Here is a 24,765-nt window from a genome sequence, read left to right as displayed (position 1 = left end):
ACGGGCCGGGCGTATTGTTTTCGAACGAAGCATTCAGAAGGGCTGAAGCTGAATGATTGGATAAAGAACTAACTCTTTATGGAGCTGGATTCTTTAGAACAATTAGGAGAAACAAAACACTTTTATAACGCCCTGATAGATAATAGGCTATGAAACAAAAGGAATTTATTATAAGCAAATTCAAATGAATGAACAAAACAGCAGCAACTTGAATGAAAGCAAAAGCACGACGAAAGACAAACAAATGACAAATGAGCGCAACAAAACAGTTATTAGCAAACCGTATCGGGATCTATAAAATATGAGCTCCGTGGGTATTCCACTGTTGAATCTTTAATAAAGATTCGGTCACCGACCTTACCGTCGAACAAAAACGCTTTTCCTGGCTTGAGCGTTACATCGATCGATCGATCGATCGATCCATGCGATGGTAAGATAGTGTAGTGCCTGTTTCTCATTGACATGCGGCTCAACATCGTACGAAACAGTGTTGTGTAAGGTTGGTCGCAAAATCGTATAGTTACAGCTGAAGTAATTAACAAATAGTATGGCCACCGCTCGTGTGATTCTTTCTTTTGTTAGTTCTTTTTGTAAGCTTAGGGCGTTAAAATATGAAAGGCATTAACCAGAAAAAAGGAAATAATTTGAGCAATAATTAGATTTATCACTTATAAGTGCAATGTCGTTCCAACTTTTCAATGCTTCGGAATAAATGTACTAACAATTAATGAATATTCCGTATAACAGTAACGCATAACACACTTTCTGAAAAACGTAACGCAACGTAACGTTTTAGCAAAAATGTATTCAAGCAAACATAAAAAACATGACTTGACCAAATTATAAAAAAGTATATTTTCTTATCTAACGTCAGATTTTGTTTTTATCTGGCCCTATACTTTTCTTTTCCATTGTAACAAGACTCTAAACACACCTTCATTACTCTCATGAAAGCAACAATAAAATAAACTGCCGTGTATGTGTTGGACTGTAACTGTATCATTTTACTCGTCTGCTTCCTCTTCACTATGCATTCATTGGTTATAAACACTTACACCCATACCTACTTACATTATCGGTTTGTTGCTTTTGCTACTGTATAGCTACTTCTTAGCTAGTTTGCTTACTTATTTAAACGCTACGCGCCCTTTCTTAATAGTAATGACGCTCTATGGCGTCTCGCTTCCGTGACTGGGTTTCTTTTGATGTTTTCTTTTGGTTTGTTTTGCTCGCCTCTCGCCCCAAAATGGTTAAGGAAATACGCCACAACGTTCGTTACGCCTTCTAGTATTTGCTTATCGTTTTTGTTGTTATGTTATTTGTGTTATCTTTTAGCGTTTTGTTTCTATTTTTTCGTTCTGCTTAGCATTCACATTTCTACTTCGCATTAGATTTTACATACATTTTGCTTTGAATTTTTCGTGCATAATTTGACACCCTAAAGAGATTGTTTCGCTAATCCTTATCGCGTGTATGTGTGTGTGTGTGCTGCTGCTGCTTTTACGTTGCTGTAATATTCCTATTTGTCACCGCTCGCTCGCCATGTACGCTCGCTCTTTTTGTCTCTATTGTGTAAACTGGTGTTGTTATCACGCACAAATGTTGATCGCTTATCCATTATATAACGGCCACCTATGCTGCGGCCGATACTTCTTTGTGTCTTGGTCAATTTTGCACGTCGTGCGAAGCCCTTGCTTGATGCGTTTGATTTTATGAAACGAGCTGAAAATGGTTGCTCTTAACTCGCGTTGTGGTTGTTTGCCGAACGACCCGACAGCTCCAAACAATCGCTCCCACGCTTACACCCTTTTAAACCCCGTTCCTACATGCGAACGCCAGGCTAACTGCAACAAAAAGGACAAATAACATGGCTTTAGCAAAGCAACAAAAAACCTCTCAAGTACAGGTTTGCAAGCCTTTTTCGCGCGTTAAACACATGCATTTGTCCGTTAGTGTGTGCTTCCTTTTCTCAGTGCTCCTACCCAAAAACTGACCAAATGGGTGTCCGTTCTGTGTAGTACCACACCTTTCCACCCATTTTCTTCACCCATCTGTTTGGGTTGATATTTGCCATATGGTCTTCACGTTTTGCGCCATTTGCGGATACTTATCGGCCTATCTAAAGTGGCTACTTCCAATATGGTGCACGTCCGTGGACGCTCCACAGCAAAACGGCGGTTTTGGAACTGCAAATTATCCGAGTAACGAACGTGAGCTCGTGCCTGTAAGGCTGGGTCGAACAGGTCAAAGAAGAAAAGAGAAAAGAACAACACAACAGCAGTAGAAGAAAGGCTTCAACAGGATTGTGAGGGTAGATGAAGTGGGTCTAAGAAGCAAAACTACATCCTTCGCTTCTAGCAGCAGCCGGTCTTTTCATGTGTACGTTTTGTTCTTCTATTTTTTTCATTCTATTTTCTAAGTGCTTGTCTAAGAAAACGATCCCTAATGTAAGGCGAAGGGTTTTGCACTAGCCGCCGATACACGACCAGACGTTCGTGATCGGTCAATCGGCCGTCGAAAATACGGGGTACGAGAGCAAACAACAAAAAAAAGGTCACGTTTTCGCTCAGCAAGCGAAAGGCTCAACAACAAAACAAAATCAAAAAGGATGTAAAAGGAAACCCGCTACTCCTAACCATCCGGCCGTAGTGCAGCAGGGTGGGTTAGGAAATATCCATGCCACGCTGTGCGGCGGGCTCATATTTATTATCGTTACTCTGTGCCTTCAGCTTCACTGCCGATCACGTGGTTGGCAAGGGGCCCGGCATTGGAGAAGCATTTCTGACGTCGCCAGAAGGAGCAAACTGGCAAACTGGTGCTCCGGTATTCGTACGTATAGGACTGAAACAACACAAGACGCACCGCAGTTGACTCGCCTGTGAACTGATGGTGATGCCGAATGTTTATTTGTGAGTGCGTTTGATTTGTTTTTTTATTTTTCAATGCGAAACGGTATGTACAGCTGAGCTCGGCTCACTACCCTTTACCATCGGCCAGCGATGGCGGTTTCTCTTATTCCTTGTCCATTCATCGAACGAGCGCACGAGTTGCCCTTTTGCGGTTGAATTGGATCACTCCCGCCAGACCACACCTACCTTTCAGCCATGCAGCCAACGCTATGATCCAACCTGTCCACCAGTGCCGTGTGTTGGCGCGGTTCCGCACCATTCAGCCGGCTGGCGATCGTGACCGACGTTGGCGATGACGATGGGCTCGTATACGAATGAGGAGCAGCGGGAAGCGTACGACTGGGGGCCGGAAGCAGTGCCACTGCTGCTGTTGCTGCCAGCGAGCGGCAATACCAGCGGCAACAGCCACGACCACGGCGTGTGCATTGATGGGAGCGGGACGACAGTTCCGGCGAGTAGGGCGAGAACGGCCAGCAGCAGGCGGATGGGCCGTTGGCGCGATCGGAGGGAACGGTGTGGAACGTCGCAGCATGATGGTGGCGGACACGAAAGGATGCCTCGTCATAGGTCGCTACTGGTCGACGGGTTGCCGAGGTTGCTCTCGAGGGTGTCGTCCTTGTGTCAGAGTGGCGGCTTGTACACTTCGATCGCCGGTGTCAGCATGTCCACTCGTGTCGATATTGATGAATCACTGTGGAAAGCACAAACGGATAGAGAAAGGGAAAACGAAAATCAGATGGTTAGTACAAATGGTCTTCCAAGCAAGTCTAGCTGGGAAGTGATTCAAGCAAATGTAACTCAGTAAGCGCACGAGCATCATCACTTTTTTGGGACTCGTTCCCTATAACTTCGCAATGGGAGAAAAATAAGAAGAAAACAAATGGCCATGGGATGTGGGCCAATTTCGGTAAAATGTACGAGGACCTACACTCCACTGTATGCAATACAATATGCAGAACAATGGGGATTTCCCCCCAAAATTGGTGTGACTGCATCGCTGTTGTGGAACCACGCCGTTTGCGATCCATCCCCCCCCCCCCCCCCTCCAAAAATGGTTCGTCACGATCGACCCCCATCAGCGGCGATGTGAATCTGCCGAATAGCCCCTTCGCATGCCATCTGCCATTAAATCGTACTAAAGGCACGTGTTTTATGATTTCCACTTCGAAGCTTTCCGGTATTGTGGTACGGACTGTTTTCAGTCGCTGGTAGCTTGCTTTCCATTTGCATGTGTTGTTTGGTGAGAGTGTGTGTGTGTTTCGGGATTGCTACATAATCCACGGATGCCGTGCGATACATCATAAACCTTCCATCCTTTCCTGCCATCTTTCAGCCCGGACCCCGAAAATGTCCTCCCAAAAATGAAGTTGTTCTTGATTTGGGGCGTGCCAATGAAAATATGTTTTTAATAAAGAAATACGTCGCAAAATCTTTGTCATTGTTGGTTACGGCTCCCTGCCTACGAGGTATGTTGGCGGGGTGCGATTTGCGTGTAAATGTGTGTGTGTTGTGTGATTCCTAGTTCTTTTCGGTGATACGGTCCATCGTTGAGCCACACCACCAAGCGGGAAAGGTGCGAGGAATACTCTTCTCCTACCGCTTTGCATTTGGAATGCAAATTTGTCCCATCAAATGATGCGAAATACGCGTTTCACCTTGTTTTTTTCGATAGAAATGAAACATGCGCTTTGTTCGTGTGCTTTCGCTGGAGTGGAATTATGTTTGTGTTTTTATGATGTTTTTCAGCCGCAAACAAAGACACTTGAGGTATGCTTCCTTTTTACCGTTTTGCTGGGATGAAAGCATTCCAATATTTTCTTTAAGCGTTCTATCAGCTGAAATTGTTTTTTTTTTTCCTGGTGTTACCGAATCCTACCTTTATTTCTTATTCAGCATTTTATTCATCACTTTCGTCTCAATTTGGGTTTTGTGTGGTTTTCAAGCTGTTGTTGTTTTTTTTTCGTTTATTTGCTTTTTTGGATAGATTCTAAACCAGGATATCCTGTACAGGCATTACAATCAATTTCTTTGATGTTTAACCTTCATTATTCATTATTTGCGACACCTTGTTTGAGCAGCAATTGCTCGAGGCGTATTCAGGCGATTTGTTTTTGTTCATCGATGTTTTTGATGAAATAACTTTATCCAATGCGTTCAAAAAGTATTCGTCTAGTTGAATATTTTACAGAAAAAGGCGAATTATGGCCGCTATATGCATGAGTCGGGAAATGTAATTATGTGGTTTTTTAAAGAGACCATCAATAGACACGTTTTGCTAAAAGTATTAAAATATTGCAATACATTTGACATGTAACTAAAGTCTTTTGACAGAATTGGGAATTGGGACAGAATAGAATTTTGCAGAATTGGGACTCAAAGTACTTAAAACATGTAAGAATATATTTCCCAATCTCTTTCCCTATTATTTTGAATCATTTTTCTAGCACATCTGTCCTTACTTAGCCCTATTATAATGATGCTTCAGGGTGTTACCGTTACACGTGACTTTGCTGCGACATCCCACTAGGTTGTTTTCGCTCTACTAAACGAGGGCCGTACGACATCGACGTATTAAACTTGTTTCAATCTGTTAATTGAGTCTTATTTGAAATTAATTCCTGTATTGTGTGATGCTCCTTACCGGATTTGATCATTATCTGCGGATGGTATTATTCAAACAATACATTTTCGTAACAATTCATTCGTTCAAACCATCAAACCTGAACGTATTTGCCATCGCTAAATGCGCTGATTCTTGGGCTTGATTTAATATGTTGTCCAATAAACCGCTCCTGTTATCCTATCCCATTAGATTGACCGTTATTCATTAATTTCATTAATTCAACGAAGATTAAGGAATTCATTAATTTTGAATGAAATCACCAACAGAATCATAAACATACATTTCATTCACATCTACGTAGTGTTTGGCCAGTGTAAATGATTCACCAGATAGGTAGACAAATACTTTTTGAGCGTCCGTCAAACGACTTAAAAAAAAAAAAAGATTTTTACATGTATGATTGCCATTTGCAATATTGTCATGCTTATTATTTTAGCAAAATGTGTATACTTATGGTTGCAGCCATAATTCGCCTTTTTGAGTGAAACATTAAGCAAGACGAATACTTTTTGGACTCACTGTATAAAAGGCAAACAAATGAACCATGTTCACATGTTCCATGTTGTTTTTCTTAATTTAGTGAAGGTCTTACATGCAATTGGTTGCTTTTCTATTTAAATAATCAAACACAGTTTTGCCGTATAACACGTTCTGTTTGTTGGAGAAAAAGCTCATCTTTTTATGGCATTCTATTTAGCGCAATACGAAGCCAAAGCAACATCAACCGCAATGGCCGAATTTATCACCCTTACTATCAACCATCGTTAACGCTCACATTCCCAGCGTACGGTCGGGAGATTAATTTCGAAAAAAGGAACTTATCAAATGTCCCTCCTTTCACCTAAACGCCGCCAAAATGCTAACGTTGTCTTTTTTTTCGGTCCTCTCCCAAGCCGGGTTTCCTTCTCGCGTTATCTGTCCACATTTCCACCGTCCGCCGCCTCCGCCACAGCGCGCATTATTTGCATCCAACCATTTTTCTTCATCTTTCACCTTCTCATCCGAAAACGGTCTACTTGCTTGTGGTACTATGAGATCCTGGGATTTCTTCGCAGGCTCTTAAAAACGAACACCGTTATTGAACCATTCGCATCATCTTCACCATCATCATCACCATCATCGTCAGGGGAAGTGGAAGCAGAGGTTTTCCTAGGGATTTTCCTTCGAAACCTCAGTACGTGAACATGAACACCAACATAATCATCATGATGGTTCCTTCCGCTCCATTTTCGTTTCACTGTATCTCACAACACACACACACACACACACACACACACACACACACACACACACACACACACACACACACACACACACACACACACACACACACACACACACACACATACACACATACATTATACTTTCTCCTCAAGTAGGGCAATAGCAATGCCGGCGTACTGGTAGAGAATTTCTAATGAAGTCTTTACCACGTTAAAGTGTTCGATATGAATGGCAATAGATTTTACGTGGAACGCCCGAACGTGGAATAAGGAAAGAAAGAACAACGCGCAATAAGCGAAAAAGCCTTGCCCTATCAACGAATAAAGCAACAACTTCAACGACCCAAGCACATCCATCGATCCGACTGATGAGAGCTAATATTTTATGATTTAACACTCAATGTTTAGCAAATTTCTGCGTTCTGCTGCCGGTCGTCCGCAATCGTTCCAGCTCGAGCAACATTGCATCAGTGAGTGTAAATATTTAGCACAGAGGCTGAGCATCAACCAAATTGATGTATTTTGACCATTACTCAAGTAATTTTCGTGTCCACTGCTGTCCTGCACATTACGCCGTCCGGTACGTGCCTTGGCTCGCTCATCTAAGGCAGTGGTCTCCAACCTGTGGTCCGTTGCCCGCATACGTGGCCCTCAAAAGAATTTTTTTTTGGAAAGAAAATCTTGTTACCATATTTTGTACTTTTCTTTCTCTACAATCAAGATTATATTTTCAACAGCTATGGCTAGAATAAGAATTAAACATATTTAATCATGAAGCTTTGAACAAAATCACAATATATGTGGGCCGCCGCAGACATATATGAAAAGCTAAGTAGTCCGTGATCCTGAAAAGGTTGGAGAGCACTGATCAAGGGACACTACTTGTACCGAAAGTGTTGCTGGCTGTTGCTTGCAGCACGAGCGTACGTGAACAAAATGTTTTCCCCTTTGCTAATCGGTGGTTCGGAGAGTACGGAGTTTGCCGTGCAATAAAAGGACATCAGCACGTACGCGGCTTTTCATTGGTGGATAAAAATTCAAATTTTAACGCAAACCAGCTTCAACAGATTAATAGAAGCACGAAGGAACGATATTATTTTAAAAAGGTTAGTACACTTCATTGTATAAGTGTGAATTAATTGTGCATATATGACATTTGTTTAGGATTCAAACATGATTGTGAGTTTAATTGCTTAAACTCACAATCATGTTTGAACTGCGTTTCATCGTGCCTTCTAGAAATTGTGCTACGTGTTTGGACGTTTGTTCTTAAGCTTAGTCATTTTGATATGCGTGCAGTTGACTGCATATTTTCATAAAAAGCAAAACATCAAATATAATGAGTTGCACAAATTTACCAAATACCCTGGGCATACCTGCAGGACACTTCGATTTTGTTGTTTTTATGACACATCATGGTGTCATACCAAGAGTTGAGAAAGGGTGCCAACTATCACAGATCACGGGAGAACCCCGCTGGGATTCGAAAATAAACTTAAATAACTTTCTATTCCTATCGTAGTTTGCTTATCCTCTGTATGATATATGTGCCACAGGGACGCCAAGAGTCCCGAACTAAACCCAACATCGTTAAACCGCCCGGTTCCTTTTAATGATATGTTCTATCACTCGTCGGCCAAACCTTTTGAATCAAATTCAAGCACCATTCCGAGCTACGGATCGGATAATTTACCACCCGCATCCCTCCGCTCGCAGCACTCGTTGTAGGCCTACCACAATTGCGCACTCTGTTGTAGCCACCGAACAAGTTACACGTTCGCATCGCAAGCGATTGTTGTACTCCCCCTGGAACCCATCAGGCGACCCATGCAGCAGCGTCACCTGCTCAAGTGAGTGAGTGAGTGCTCCATTATTCAGGCCCACGTGTTTTTCTGCCTCTGTTTGCCCGCCAACACGTCCCGCAGACAACAAACGGGAAGGAGTTGTAGCGTTGCAGGCTGCAGGATAGCTGGTGACAAAATGAACAACTTCATCTCTTTGTGCGAAGGTCACAAGAAGCCCAGCAATGAAACAGTAAACCACTCCAGGCCAGTTGTAGCGTTCGGGAATGGGAATTATGGTCTCGTGCTCGTGCAAGCACCACTTCAACGAGGTCCCTCATTATGCACGGCAGCAAAAAAGGTGTATGTGTGGGTGTGTGTGTGTGTGTGTGTGTGTGTGTGTGTGTGTTGGTGGCCACAGCTAAGCAACATCAAATTTTGGAACTGCGGCTCGGCGCCAACAATAGGGTTTGGGGTGAAAAAAGCACAACATAAAACATACACTCTAGCGGTCGACTGTGCTTTAAGGACGTGTAGTGTGTATGTGTGAGTGTATGCAGTTGTGAAAGGAAGGCAGATGTGAAGGCCACGGTGGGCAGAAATGTCCTCATCCTTGTCAAAAATTAAAAACAAAAAACAACCCCCCCGACAACAACTCGAACGACCTTCCAGCTGAGAGCGGTAAACCGCACTGACCGAGTGGTGCTTACCGCCACCGCCCTATTAACCATAATGAAATAACAAATAATCCACCAGCATTGCATGGGCCGGCTGTTCATTTGGTGCGGTTATAGGGCACTGTCACGCGATTGTCATCCACTTTTCGACAGCCGCCACCGGCACAGCACAGGGTTAACCTTTCCGCCCCGAAAAGCATCGACCCACATGGCACGAATGCGAATGGGACAAGGTGGGACAGAATCGTGAGGCATGCACACCAACACACACACACACACTCATACAATCGTCACCAACTAAACCACGGCAAAACACGGAAGCAAAAAGCGAGCGAACATTCCAGGTTCAATCCACTCCTCGTACCTGCATTTTACCGCTGCTTTGTCAACGAATTTGGAAGGAGTTTTCGTTTCTGATTTCCATCCACCCTTCTTTCGCGCTGTATTCGTATACAGTGAAGTCAATCGAACGTTTGTCAAGTCGGGAAATCACCCAGCATGTCGACCGGTGGCAAGGTAAAAAGCTAAAATTTGTGTATGAGTTTGTGAGTGTGTTTGCGCCTAGGATTTAGGGTCAAGTGCAGCCCGCGTGGAGTGAAAGCTCTCCAGAGCAATGCAGAGGACTGGACGGATGGAGTGCAATTCACGATTGCAGTTTCGTTTTCTTTACTGCAGGTGCTTTGAAATGCTAAAAGATGCAAAACCCCCGCCTTTGCGAGAGGACTTTCCGTTTGCTAATAATCGATGAAAAATCGACGTTGTAACACATTCCCGAGGGAAGCACTCAGAATAATCATGGTTCCACCTACTGACACGTAAGCTCACACGCGTGGTGCCCCAATACATCACGTTTGCTATGCATAGCAGCTCGCAGATGCACTCCGTCGGTCCTGGGCGAAGGTCGAAACAATTTCAAAGGGCACAAGTTAACTTTTCGAAAGCATTTAAGGAACTTGTTGAAAAATAATTAATCCTCACACCGCACACACTAACACACGCGTGCTTTGTGTGGTGGTGAATCGGAAAGTGTTCCCAAATCCCATGCAGGTGTGTTGTTGCTGATCGCACATACCCTACAACGTGATTCATATTTCATACCCAACCGGCAGCATTGAACATGGCCACGCCATCCTACACGTATCACAAGCGTCTAACTTTGTGGTTCCCTTTTTTGTTTTATTTTTAGCACTAGCTTCATGCGTCGAACGAAAGTTAATAGAAAGCGGTCCGATTTTGATCTCGTAATTGGAGCTAGCAGCACCCCAGGCGGTATGGTAGAAAAGGTTAAAGTTAATTCGAACGTTTTTTGGTGTATAAGTGGAGTAAGGAATCGTATTAGCATATGCAGCCGTCTGTTACGGTGCAAGAAACGAATGGAAAAGTTTACACATCACCGTTGCTGCTGACAAGAAAATGCTAAGGAATGATTGTGGGTTTATCTGTTAGATAGTTCAGTACAGCTTTACAAAGCATCAATTTATGCCATTACTCAACTTCATAATTGTATAACAATAATTTCATTTAAAAAACACTCTTTTTGCAACTACATCTATAAAGCATATTTCAAAGACCTTTTGATTCATTGAAAATATTTTAACAACTAACACTAAGACAATGTTGGAAGTGTTGATTTGATTTTAACAAAATAGGGGCACTTTTTTGCATGTTTTTTCATGAACAACTCAAATCGAAATACTTAGACCGTTTTGTACAACATATTTTACATGCTAATATTCAAATATGCTCGACACTAGAACCGATCTTTTTTTTTATCTTTTTACACGCATTTCTATTTGAACGCAGTATGAAGGTTTTCTTGTAGCAAAAATATAATTAAAAGATATGTTGTGTGTAATTTCAGCGTAAGTAGTAGAGGAATGCAGTTTGTCTTTTAAACTGTAAGAAACTACATTTAAGTAAAAAAGTATGCAAAAAAGAGTAATAAAGCAATATAACAGATCATAACGTTCATTATCTCTCTGTCACTAAATTTACCTTTTTTTGATAATATGCTCAAAAAATGGTCTATTTAAATGGTCAAAAAATGGTCTAATAGTTGATAATATGCTCAAAAAATGGTCTAACAACGATTACAATTACAACGCAGTTACTGATAATCAGGTTCAGATACAAACAATAATACTAACACAAGAGAAGCAAGATAGTATACACTACTTTAAATATAAGCATCCCCGAAAAGATGAAAAAACCTAATTTGAATTTGTCAAAACACGATGATGCGCATAAATAACGATTACGTAAATTAAACATATTACACGGCATTCATGTTATGAAGCTCTTAGCTGTTATTGCTAACAGCTGATGTAATTCATTAAAATACATGTCCCCATGCCGTAGTCTTAGTCATTTCGTAACAGAGAGGAAGGAATACCTTTTCCAACAGTAAGGTGAGCAGTGACAAATAACAGTTAGAAGCAACTGGTTGTCCAGCTGAAGTATGCCAGATCCATATTAAACGTTAAATTTATGAGAGCCGCAACACAACAGCCTCTACTCCGGTCCGTAGGGACCAATAAAATACGTTCTTTGTTTCCAAGTTGCACTAAACTCTCTTTTCCCGCCGCGAACCTAACGAACTGCTATAAATTGCAAACCAACAGTTCCGCATCGAATATAAAACATTCACCGGTTCTTCCAAATCAACTGTGGTAACCAGCGAAACCAAACCGAGTAAAAACAAACACAAAAGAATACCAAACGCCAAAAAACAAAACCCATAACCTACCCGTTAGCGATGTGACAAAGCACCAGGAAGCCACACTATTTCCTGTTTAATTTTCGCTGAATTGTACACGGCGCGCCAAAAAAGAAACAAAACAGGGGAGCCGAAAAATACTGCGAAACGCCACAACACGAGCAGTCTAGCGCTGACCGAAGTGGTGAGCTAATACGGCAATTAAATCAGTTACGAACATGAGACACATCAGACAAACGAAACAATTTTTTTCATTACATTTTCTACATTTTAGGCCATTTTTTAAGTTTAAAGCATTAGCAAACAGAGACTGCTAACACGCTACTGGCTATATTTCTCGCGTGAAGATTTAGATACCATTTATTTATTTCTATTTTAATAATTACGATTTATATTATGCCTGCACATAATATGTAGCGTAAAAAAAGATGCAAAAATGGTTGTGATGTAGTATAAATATAACAACCAAAGCTTCCATAGCACGAATATACCTCCAAAACCACAGTAAATGCACTCTCTTTCACACTAAAGCCGCGTCAAAATTCAAACAAAGCAGTTAATTCGTCTGCCTGTTGAACAAATTTGAATGTCTTCTCCTCTTACCCATCCCCCTCCACTCACCACCCTCGTTTCCCCTTTTTGTGGTGAGTCTTTCGACAAATAATAATTTTCGCCACAACACAGGCACAGCCTTCTAAATTGCATTAAACCGGCTTCAACCGGCTTGGCGTGACGCACAGTAAAATTTCGCCCATGCCGCGACGGTGTTAGCATTGCGTGGCCGGCTTAATTAAATTTCATTCCCCCCGCACCCTCGCACGACCAACCGGCACCACCACCCACCGCTCCCATACTTTGCTGCTTACCTGAGATTCTCTATCCTAGGCCGACGATGCCGGTGGCGGTGCCGCCGGCGCTCCTTCTTACACCTACAATCACAGTGCATGATGCAGAGAAACACGGACGAGACGACGGTCACGATGAACGGCACCACGAAGAAGTGGATGATCGTGTTGACCTGGTCCTCGCGGTTGTACGCCGTCATCACGACCGTCTTGTTCTGCTTCGAGTAGTAGCAGGGAAAGACGGCCCCCTCGAAGCCGTACAGGTCGGTGAAGTTTTTGCACTTGACCGCGGGCGGGTAGCCGCAGCCCTTGATGTTGACCAGCAGGATCGCCTCCTCCGACCGCTCGATGTCGGTCAGGTTGAACAGCTCCGCCGGCGTCGCGTTGAACGGGAAGGTAAAGTTCAGATCGTCTATGAACGTCACGTAGATGTGCGTGCACTTGAACACGTCCGAGGTGCAGCCCTCCCGGCACGAGCTCCACGAGCAGTTGAACAGGCCGGTCATGTCCTCGCGGCGCGTCGTCACGCACATCGTCGGCCGCTCGACAAAGTCGCCGACCAGCGTCGAGATGGCCGGATCGACGTACAGCGGCACCAGGAAGAGGAGGGAGGCGCCGGCCGTCACCGACAGGAAGGCAAGCCCGGACGTCGTGTAGAAGGAGGCGTTCTCGCGCAGCGACCGCTTGGGCGGCGGCCCATTTTTCGCCTTCTTCGCCGCCGCTAGCTCGAGCAGCTTCTTCTTCCGTAGCTCTTCGGCCTGTTGCTCGAGCAGCAGTTCCGAACTATCGCTCCTCATGGTGGTCGCACCGGCATGCACGGGTGGCGCGGGCGGTTTGCTGACCGGACGGTGGTCGGTGGACGGGCAGGTACAGGGGCTGCGGCTGCTGCTGGATCACGGTACACCAGGCACCGGTGTCCGCTGGCGCGGTGTTGGACAACAGCGACGACGACGGCGATGACTCGGTGGTGCTCAAGGACGATGGTGAGGAGGGTGCTGCTGCTGCTGCTTCGGCATCCGCTAGTACACCCGCTGCTGCTGCTGCTGCCAGTGGAAGTAGTATGCCTACGATCCACAACATCCCCCTCAAGGACAAGCCGTGTTGCTCTTGGTGGTGCTGGCCCCGGGTGCTCGAGGAAGGGATGGAGTTGATGGCAGCCGGTGCCGCCAGCTAGCCGCGTGTGCCGAGTGTGCGGGCTCTTTCTCTACCGGGAACCGGACGTTCGCTTACTCTTCTGCCGCCTCCCCCACACGGTCCAGCAAACGGGCACGTGCTCACACCAGGCAGCACCCAGCAGAAAGGGCACAAAAGCAGACGGAAGCAGCGGAACAAGAAAAAACAACTAGACGACTCCCTTCCTGAGCCGGGCTTAACTCATCATCTGGATGTAACGGTGTTGCAGACCAGTGATTTTGAACTATCAATCGCTGCTTTAATTACACACACTTACACACACACACACATGCACAAACTAACACACACACACACATACAGGCACGCGTGCCCGCTGAGTTGGAACCGCTTGATCTGAATGCACACACTACACAGCACGCTCACACCAGAACACACGACAAATACATATGTAGAGCTTTTTCTTTAACATAAATAAATGCACTGATTTCTTTTTTTTGTTGTTGCTCACACGCTCTTTCTCTCGCTCTCCCTCTCTCTCTTTTCACTTCTCTAGCCATAAAACATCATCTTTCGACGTTGGGAAGGACGGCGCCTGATGTTTTGCACGCCCTCGCCGCCTAGCACTGGCACACGCACCACTTTTCCGACTCCGGTCGCGTTCTCCCGAAGGGCGATCGTTTGGAGTCGAACTATCAAGGCTCACACTGTTGTATACACGGTTGGGCTCGCGTACACATACACTAGCACCGCTATTCACCCACAACCTGTCAGACACGCTGTCAGCTTGTTGGGAGAGGCTCTTCAGTTAGGGCGAGGGGGCGTAGGCGAATTTATTGCACACAAACACAATCAAACTCTATCTCCCGCTCACACTCACTCTCTCTCACAAACGCACACACACACACACTTGTTTTGTGTACGCTTTTGTTACTCTCTTTTTCTCGTCGCTCTCGCTCTCAGGTTGCTCAGCACGGGAAAGCTTTTGCTTCCGAGGTTCGCGTCTCTGGCTCGGTCGCTCGTCTGCTCGTATCTTGGCTGTGTGGTCGCTGCGGCCTGCAAAGGAATAGATTATAGGATGGCGTGTTAGCAGTGTTAGAGTAATCGCTTTTACATCCTTTCCATTCACTTAGCACTAACTAGAAAATGGCACCAAAAATACGTAAAATAGAAATATTTTTCACGCACGCATACACACACATACACATATGCATACGAGAATGCACTTCTGAGCAAACAAGCTTTTCAGTTCGACGTTCAAACTTCGACGGTGTTTAAAAGACCTTCTTTTGTTGCGATCGTAGTAACCAGTCCCAATGGATGGCACGGCATTTGTGTGTATTGGTGCGAAATTAGACAACCAATGTTACCACGCCACAGCAATCTGCGCGCTTCGTGAATAGAACACACACCAACAACCACAACAACAAAACGCGCCCATACCGAAAGCGGACGCCTGGTCGCTCACGATGATTTGTTGCTGGAAGGGGGCAAAAATTGCACCCGTTTCGTCCTTGCCAAACTCGTGGAGCCCCAAGACCGAGCAGCTAAGGGCGAGAAAGAGAACGAGTATCGCTCTCGGGTAGCTAATATTGGCCTCGATGCTGGACGGTGACAGACACACTACGACAACGGCCCGTCGCCCCATCGGACAGCTAATTAACGTACAATTTAGGTTTGATTTCATTAATGATCCGCTCCTGGGCGGGCACTGGGGTTGGCCGTTGTTGCCTCGGGAGATTTTCTACCGTCGACTTGCGGACCAAAGCCTCGCTTTTTGTTCACCGTAATCGGATTCGCCGAGTCGGAAGGTGTCCTTTCGTGTTTTTGTGCAGGCGTCGTGTGTTGTTGTTTTCTTTTTTCTTCCTTCAACCCTACGCAGTAGGGTAATTGTTTGCTAATAGACTTTTTGTGCTTAGCTTGCCGTTTGTGGTGTACCTTTAACATATGAGTTTCTATTTGGTTATGTTTCAAAGGAGATTGCGATAAATGGATTGCTGTATCGAGTAAGATTATGAAACCAAACTTTAAACCCTACAAAGCACAACTTTCGAGCAATCGATTGACTTAAGCGCTCTTCTCTCCTGTGCCTGAATCGCTTGAACTCACTAACTTTTCAACGTCCAACGAATGCACTTTAGCGGTCGGGCAAAACTAAAAACACAAAACAAAACGACATGAACAAACCCACAAATATCACCCAATTCCCCTTGTTCTTCTCCTTCTTTTTCTCCCCTACAAACAAACGATATGATGTGGTCAAGCCGTGATGTATAACCTCGTTTCTTTTACGATTATTATATTGATTTTATGTTTCTTCCACGGGGCCGTTTTGGCATCGGCCCTCGGTCCAACGCGAAAGGCGCACCAAAACACGTAAAGCTGGACACTGTGTGTTTGCACGCTTCCACAAACGATCCACCCACATGTTCGCACGCTCGCCGAAACACACACACACACAACCTCTGTATGGAAGAGCGCGCCAAGAAGCCGCTGCGATGAAAGCACTCTGCCATGAAGTTACAGACCTACAGCAAACTTGAAGTACACCGTCGATAGTGGCTCTTCCGGACCACAATTGGTGGCACTTCCGTTTGGCCCTTTTTTATTAACTCTTTTTTTTCTTGGGTTCTCTATCTCTCACACACACATACTCGCTTACTTCTTGATGTGTGTGTGTGTGTGTTTCCCACTTACAGTCTGTTACTGGATTTCCTTTTCCGTCGATTCCACTTTTAAACTGTTCTACCCTTTTCTCCGAACGGCAGGCTCGTGGGATTTGCTTTCATCTGTACGATTTATCGCCCGCCAACTCTGGTGCGATTTCAGCCATGTCTTGACGACTGCAATGGATAAACGCACACACCCACATTCAACACACTGCATGAATAATCCATTGTTTTGCTAGGATATTTTGTGGTAGAATGGAACAGCAAAAGATGGAACTGTTGGCCCGTTTGGGAGTTTATACGAGCGCTTGGGCTGCCTGGGTCTGGGTGGGCCTCCGTGTATGCGAGGAAGTATAAACTGCAACCTTATTATCAAGTATAATTTCTTTTTTAAAGACACAATGGAAAGTAGGACAGCGTTGGAAAGGGTATTGCGACCTCTTATGTGGTTTTACTATCTCCTTGTGGTGAGCTTTGCTTTCTGGCTGTCAACAGTTATTATAATACGCCTAGCTAGTCGACGCCAGTTGAAGCTAGTTGTTCGATCTAAACCAAGGCACATTATGGCAAAGTTATCACAGCTATGGTGACAAGTTTCATATAAAATGTTTATATCCTTTTGCGGTGGGATGCACCATAGATTCTCTACTAAGTAAAAGTGTTGGAGAAATTTAAAATTTCACGTACAATCAGAAAAGCTGCAGCAAAAGAAATCACCTCCTTCCGGCACTGAAGGCAGTTCCATTTGTCACAATGACCGCAGTAGGGGGCATACATTTTTAATCAACGTTCTACCATTAGACGGATCTCTGTAGAGCCTCAGGTGCTTTAACTGCAGACGTCGCTGCTGGGAAATAAATTCACCTTCAATTCCAGTTGGGATATTCTTCACTAGTGATGCCTTTAAGGGGTTTGACTGATGGTATGGAATGAAATAGTATGATCATAACGGAAGATTTTGCATTTCAGTTCTCAGTTTCCATGCCGGCCTATATATAGGCTTGCAAGACTTATTCAGTACCACGCAGCGCAGATAGTCAAATCCTTGCTACGGGGCGGCGGTTATTATGAGACTTGAACCCATCACGGGAATGTTATTGAGTTGTATAAGTTGACGACAGTACCAAGGTACCACCCCTTCATATTAGTGTTACATATTAAAAAAGTTGTGTTTGAGATGTGTTTACGAACAAAGGAGAAGATTTCCATGATGTTTTTTTTACGTAGCTTTACGACAAATACACAAAATAACAACTCATATCATTCAATTTGACGTATTTTAACAATCAAAATTTCATCATTTTGTATTCTTACAGTGAAAAAACTAATAATATCATGTTATCTATGTTTGTTTAATGATTTGAACATTAAATTTTAAACATCTTAACAAACAATAACAAAACAATCATTCGAAACAATAACTAAATTCAACCCTCGCTTCCAATTAGCCACCAACTATGATCGATCTGATTTCAATCCATATGAAAAGCTTATTAGCATTGCACTGGGCTTCATCCATATCCATCAATCGCAAATTAGCGGAGAACATTGCACCGACCTAGCTGCTCATATGATAATTGCACTGGTGGCACCGTATCAATCCGCCCGGGGTACTACTTCCAGTCCCATACTCCCTCGCCTTTTCCATAATTGTGTCAACCCGACATTTGACAGAATCAGATCGTACTGATCGTAGCTTCCAGGCGGCTGCAGCGCTGCTGCAATTAAAAGCGCATTAGAAAAGTGCCAACCGGAGGCCAAAAATTTCGGTCTGATGATTAGATTATGTTGATCTGAATTTCGAGAAGCTCTGAGTGTGTGTTTGTGTGTGTTTTTGTGTGTTCTTCACCCTTTCCCCAATAGTGACAGAATGAGGTTGCATCGGGACGGGATAAGTGTTGGGAGTTATTTATGTTTGGTGCTGGTTTGGCCCTCGTACTGGGGCCGCTGCATATGTTTTGCAAATTTTGATGGTTTATTTCTGGTTAAAGCTATAATTATCAGTTCATTACGTGACACAATGTGACTCAATTTTGCATTGAAATGAATCCGAAAATAGAATGACATTAAATGGTAATGCGAGATGCGTGCTCCTATTGCATGATTAGTAAATCGTGGGCTGTAATGTTGGGTGCCTTATTCGAGCCTTAATATCAAGTTTAATGCATTTTTCCAATGCACTTTTTTGCAGATTGCTTACGACACACCCGCTTTTCTTTATTCAATGATTCGAACTAAGGATTGCTTCAAACTCCGGACACGCATTATGTTTTTATTGATTTTTTTTAGATCTAGTCCCTAGCAATACCGCTATTTAACTTTGCATAATTGCCATGATGTACTACAACCAATTCAAAATGTGTCTGACCGGATTAATATTTTCTGTCGGCCTGTTCACCGACCGAAGACATTTATAGCAGTTTTGATAAAAACCGACGCTAGTGTAATTTCTTGGATAATTCCTATAAATCTAATCCAGATGCATTTGAAGTACATCGGAATCCATTGTAGAAGTAGCTATCAACGCAATCAACATTTTATTCTCTGAGTTTCATTAAAACACGTTTTCAATGCTGTCCGGTATTTGAAGCAAGATTTTTTATCTGAATATGATTGTGATTAATTGTACAAAAATATGTTTTAGGCAGTGTTAATAACAAGAACAGAGATGCATTGATAACAATAAAACAACTATTTGAAGATAAATTTGTCCAATGCCTAGATGGCCTACGGGGAAGATCTTCGACTCGCGCAGCAGTACTTCGGTTCAATGCATCTACGAATACAAGTGAAAATCCGCATCCAAACCCCGTTGTCAATGAGACCGTTGTCCTGTAGTTCCAGGAGGACACTGACCAACGGAATATGTTCACCGGAGCACAAAATAAGTTAAAAACAAACAAATGTGCAGTGTGTGTGTGTGTGTGAAAGTGAAGATTATTGACGAAATTTCGTAGCTGTCCGGAACATGCATCAAATCATGAGTTCGGAACATTAATGAGTTTTGCAATGTTTCGAATAAAATAATTGGCAATCTTTTTTTCCTAAAATTTAGAAACTTTGTTTCAGTTATGTGAGTTATGCTAGTGTATGACCGATTATGCTTGAATTAGTTTGAAAATATTACATGCCAAAAATGCCTTAAGTGTCCGTAATTCGAAACATTACATTTTTTAACTGAGTAAGATAAACAAACCTATTTCACTAGCAAAAATAGATCCGAAAGCTAATACAAATGATTGAGAACACAAAATTTCCTTCAAATGATTACGAGTATTGCACTTTTTTGTCAAAATTCTTGAAGCAAAAATTGCCAGTCGACTTGCTTTTCCTGTCCATGTGCTTGCTAACATTAAAGGGCACATAATCGCCCTGGTACAATCACACCCACCGAGTAATGGCTGCCTGCCTGGGACGGCGTACGGCCGACCGTGCACGCGTTTGTTGATACTTCCTGGTGAAGCTGGCCTTATCAACGAACCTGTCAAACCCATCGCCATGAACGGCTCCTGTGCGTTTAGCGTACGGCATTGCAACGGCAGGCCGTTGTTTGTTGTGTTTTCGTTCGATGCGCTCGATGCATTGTGCACCGTGTTTTTGCCAACCTTCATTACATACGCTTTACACTGTGTCCTTCTACATTTTTTTGTTGTTGTTTGCGCGTTTCCATTGCTGGTCGCTTTCTCCGGTTTCGGTACTGTTCCATTTACGCCCCGGAAGGATGTTCGGGCTCGAGGTGAGGTATTGATTTTTCCCTTTATTGTGTGCCTTTAGCCGTCCATCAAATGCCGTTTTTTTGTTAAGCATGCAATTGTGCAAACGTGCAATACGGTGAATTGAAATTATTTAGAAATATGTTTTGATTTTTTTTCCTGCTTCGTTGAGCTTTCAATGTTATGTGCCTTTTTGGATTGCTAGCAACACCGCTCCTCTCTGACTGCACACCTCTCGTAAGTGTTAAAAGTGGGGGAAAGATAAATAATAATGGATAAGAAATACACTTTTTTAATTATTTCATTTAATTTCACAGCAAATATGGTAAGGTCTAGCTGGATTGCAGTACTGAAAGAGATTTGTCTATTAAAACTGGTGAAATTGTCTGTTTAACTGTTTGTCAATTTATTATCTAATGAATTAATAATATCGATTACTTGGTTCAATTTTCTATCACCTCAATCACTCAATCAAAAAACTCACAAACAAACGAAACTCATGAACATGAAAAAAGAAGTTACTAAAATCCACGCAACCACGTACTCCAAAAGAGCATCTCGCAAAGTATTTAAAACCAAGTAAAACAATTCAAACATACCGTACTACAATAAGGAAAAGAAAAAGGCCCTTAAGAATGCAGGAAGTCTCATGTTTTATCCCAAGAATTAACGACCAGATCAAAGAAAAAGTCGGCACACGGTCCAGTCTAATGTTAGTAACGCCCGAAGGAGAAAGTCCAAAACGGAACGTCGGTCCTTTGTGGCAGAAAAGCAGTCACCATCGTTTACAAGAGAAGTTATTTCATGTTTTTATTTTCTCTGACGTTGGCTACTAACAGATAAATAGTCTAAAGGTACTTACAGGCGACTTAAAGTACAATTTATAACAAGCGCATTGGGGAAGGAGGGAGTTCAATAAGCCCGCTTTAAGATTACAGCATATCTGCTCCATAAAACAGTACTTTAGCTGGTCCCCATTTCCACTGATGTGTCGATGGAATTTTATCATTACTGCCTACAATTCGAGTCGATTAATAGTCACTTCCCCCCCTCCGTGTTTGGACCGAAAGTGCTCGCAGCAATTAATCAAATTTTTGTCAGCCAGAAGCATTCCTTCCCCATCCCCGTTCGTGCGAAAAGTCCGAAAAGGGCAACGACGATTAACGATGCACCCTCGCTCTGCCCGATACGATCGAGCACTTGCTTTCGAGCCATCGTATTTTTCTTTCTTCTTGAAACAGAAACGGTTAAAGGCACTGCAGCCCGTTTCACACATTTCTGTTTAGTTGAAGTTGAAGGGACGGGTTAAATAATGTAAAACTCGTTTTGCAGGTCTCGCTCACTCACGCCCGAACGCTGAAAGCTTTCGCTGGGATGCTTTCGGGCACTTTCTCCCCGGCGCTCTCCGGCGCGTGGCAACGAACCAACACCATCTGGTGCGTCCGTGTTCGAGCAGCGATTGCGGGTGGGAAAAAGTGATTGTGTAACCGAATCCATTTTTTTCCTTCTTCGCTTCACTCGCCTTTTTTCCAAGTGTTGGTATTTTCCATTTCCTTTTCCTTTGTTTTTGAGCAACGGTAACGGTGCAAGCGGCTGAAATTATCTGGGAAAATCCCAATTGTCTGCCCTCGTCTTGGTTTGTAAATTTTTTATTCCTTTTTTCTGGAAACTATGCTGAGGAGTAATGTGTTTTTTTTAATTAAAAAAAACAAAAACAGCTTTACAAAAATGTTTTTATGAAACTATCAGTTTACAAAAAAGGTAAGATAATAAAACGCACACCCACGAGCATACCAATGACATGAAAGGCATTTTTAATCACTTTAAAACTCTCAATCCAATTGTTAACATAACAGCTAGCCCTCTGCTTGCTCAATCTGCTCAATCAAATCCTACAATCCCTGCTCTGACGGCTCCCGTCCTGTGGACACATCATCAGGTGAGAAATCGCTCCTTACTGATGTTACACACCCACCAAACGTCTAACGCACCTTCACACAAACATGCACACGTTATTATCGCTTGTAGTATAAAATACACACACACACACAAACACACAACTATGTATAGGTACACTGTTGGATATTCACACAAAGATCGCATCGTCGCATTCGCCCTTGGCATGGAGTCGGATCGGCGATCCAGACTCGGATGACACACATGACACCGGAATTCAATTACACTCTCCAACCATTTGTACAACTTTGAGGAGAAGCTGAACTAACGAAGACATTAGATAACTCTGCTCACTTGGTAGTGCGTTCAAACAAAAAAATACAAAAAGAAACACAATTTAATAATGAACCTAAAACCGAGAGGCAAAACACTGCCTCACCCTTTATCACCTTTGAAGTGTCTTTAAATATTGGCAAACGTTTGAACGCAAGGTACGGCGACATTTAGTTTTCCATTTGCTCTCACACACCTATATCTAGGTGTGTGCAGGAGATGGCGGAGAAGAAGCTAGGACGTTTCGGTTCGAGAAGGGTTTTTCGAGCACACGAGCACATTTACACACCGTCTCATCCCTAAGGAAGGAATGGAACAAATTCCACCCTCAAGGCGTTCCGTGTGTCTCTGATCAAAGACGTGTGGCTTATGGGAGCTGGTACCAAATCATATCCAGTTTTGGAACACCAGCAATTGATGTTCTTGGAGGATGTTTTTGTAACCCAAACTGGGAACAGCTTCCTTTTTCACCGTGCTAAATACTGCGATACAATATTCGCACAAGACACACGCATTCGCGACCGATTTAGGATAAAGCAGCGACGCCACATAAAAGCCCTTCCATTGTAATCATATTAGTAAACTTGCTCTACAGCACAGAAGACTACAGCACTGTTAGAAACTGCCAGCAAAGCAGCCTACTATCGTACCCGGGGTCAATTAAATCGACCCAGCTTCACCAGCATTACCGCAAAAAGAAACGCACCTAGAGTGTTCCCTTATTTCGTCGTCCTTTTGCACTGGACACTGCACAGCCTGTTCAAAGCTTGGTTCGATGCGAGCGATGGCGTCGCCTGTGGCACCGTTACGGGACCAGCGCAACGATGGTCCTGATAACGGGGGCGACGGTAGTAGAACGGCACTGGCGACAACGAAACGGAAAAGAAGGACATCCACGCGACCACGGTACTCTTGCCGACGAGCATCGGATTGGAATCGCAACGCAAGACTGAACGCTCGCCAGCGTTTGGTTCGAGGCCACGGACCGCTCCCCAGTACGGTGTCCTAGTCTGACCCACAGATACACCCGCGCAAACGACATCGACATGTGTGGCCGACGTATCGCGACAGGCGCGGAAGGATACACACATACATGCCAGTCATTGTCGATGTCGTCGCTACGAGCAAGCACACCCGCGATCCGCGTTTTATTTAATCCTACCACAAGCTTTATACACCTGTTTTGTGTGTATGTGTGATGTTAGCGTCGGTCAGTTATGAGAGAGCACGACTGAGAGGCGAGAGCAACTCCCCGAACAGGAGAGATATTGCTCGTTCTGGTAGAGATGTTTCCGGAGCGAAATGCTTTTTTAGTAAGTGTTATCAAGAGTCAAGCTTAAGCAAAATGGGCAATGCCGTCCCTCCTGTATAAAAATAAAATCAAGCAAACAAGCTTATAAAATCGAAATACGCCTACATATCGAATAAAATATGCTTTGAAATAATAATAGTTTTCGTCAATTTTGGTTGCAATCTTTCATTTTTTTTTTGTAATACCACTCACGCCCTCTTGGCGCTCACTCTCTTTCGTTCGCTCACATGTGAAATTAATCAACTACCAGGCTGCTCCATTGTTCTCAAAAAGCTCCAAAAAGCTCTTTCGGTTAAATTTGTGTACGTTGTTTCCAATTTTATTGTGTTACGTTTTTAACACATTCATTCGCTTTTACACAGTAGTTTACATGAACTATGATATGAAACTGTTTAATGACAAAATTTAATCTGTTTTGCTTGCTACCGCTGATCGGTGAAGTTTGAGCTTCCTTCCCCTACTTTATGGGTGTGTAGAGCATTGTACTGTATGTACATGTGTTTGTGTACAGACAGAGCACACAATAACAGGGCCGTATGAATGTGTGCTGTTTATCATTCATCCTTCCAGGTGTGCTCGGTTGAACGATGGGTAAGCTTACACGAATATCCTTGCCACGATGTCCTGCGAATACACAACCTCGCACATCGGCATCATTTTCCATACCAATACATCGACCCACGGGCTCGTCTGGCCACCCGCCGTGTCCAATACAACTGCACACCACCAGCACGGTTCGCTTTTCATTGAGAGATTTTTCCTTCGGTGCGCCTCGTTGCGACGGTGTCGGCAACGGCGGCATACCGATTCATAACAGTTGGCGGTGGTGATTTGGCTAGAGTATGTATTTTTTTTTTCTTCCGTTCTTTGCGTTTGACTTGTGGCAGTTAGTAAGGTAACGGCCCCCAGTTTTGTTGCCCGTAAGCGTTGCAAAGAA

At 43.6% G+C, this 24,765-nt stretch overlaps 1 protein-coding gene across 1 annotated transcript; it reads right to left on the bottom strand.

The window, feature by feature from the left end:
- Window positions 1-1,478: 1,478 nt before the first annotated feature.
- Window positions 1,479-23,535, bottom strand: LOC120951209 (protein tipE). Its single transcript, XM_040369790.2, has 3 exons — window positions 23,223-23,535; window positions 12,796-14,961; window positions 1,479-3,600 (listed from the first exon to the last, which is right to left on the bottom strand). The coding sequence occupies exons 2-3, from the start codon at window positions 13,569-13,571 to the stop codon at window positions 3,531-3,533; spliced, it is 846 nt and encodes a 281-aa protein (XP_040225724.1). The 5' UTR covers window positions 13,572-14,961; window positions 23,223-23,535; the 3' UTR covers window positions 1,479-3,530.
- Window positions 23,536-24,765: the final 1,230 nt, after the last annotated feature.

This window comes from Anopheles coluzzii, chromosome 2 (assembly GCF_943734685.1).
Source record: "Anopheles coluzzii chromosome 2, AcolN3, whole genome shotgun sequence".
Taxonomy (NCBI): Eukaryota; Metazoa; Arthropoda; class Insecta; order Diptera; family Culicidae; genus Anopheles; species Anopheles coluzzii.
This window is presented reverse-complemented; position numbering and strand designations above follow the sequence as displayed.

Excerpts from the sequence above, each read along its gene's own strand:
- LOC120951209 (XM_040369790.2), bottom strand. The coding sequence starts at position 13,571 with ATGAGGAGCGATAGTTCGGAACTGCTGCTCGAGCAACAGGCCGAAGAG. Across the intron at positions 3,601-12,795 it reads CCTAGGATAGAGAATCTCAG|TGATTCATCAATATCGACAC; the intron begins GTAAGCAGCAAA and ends TGCTTTCCACAG.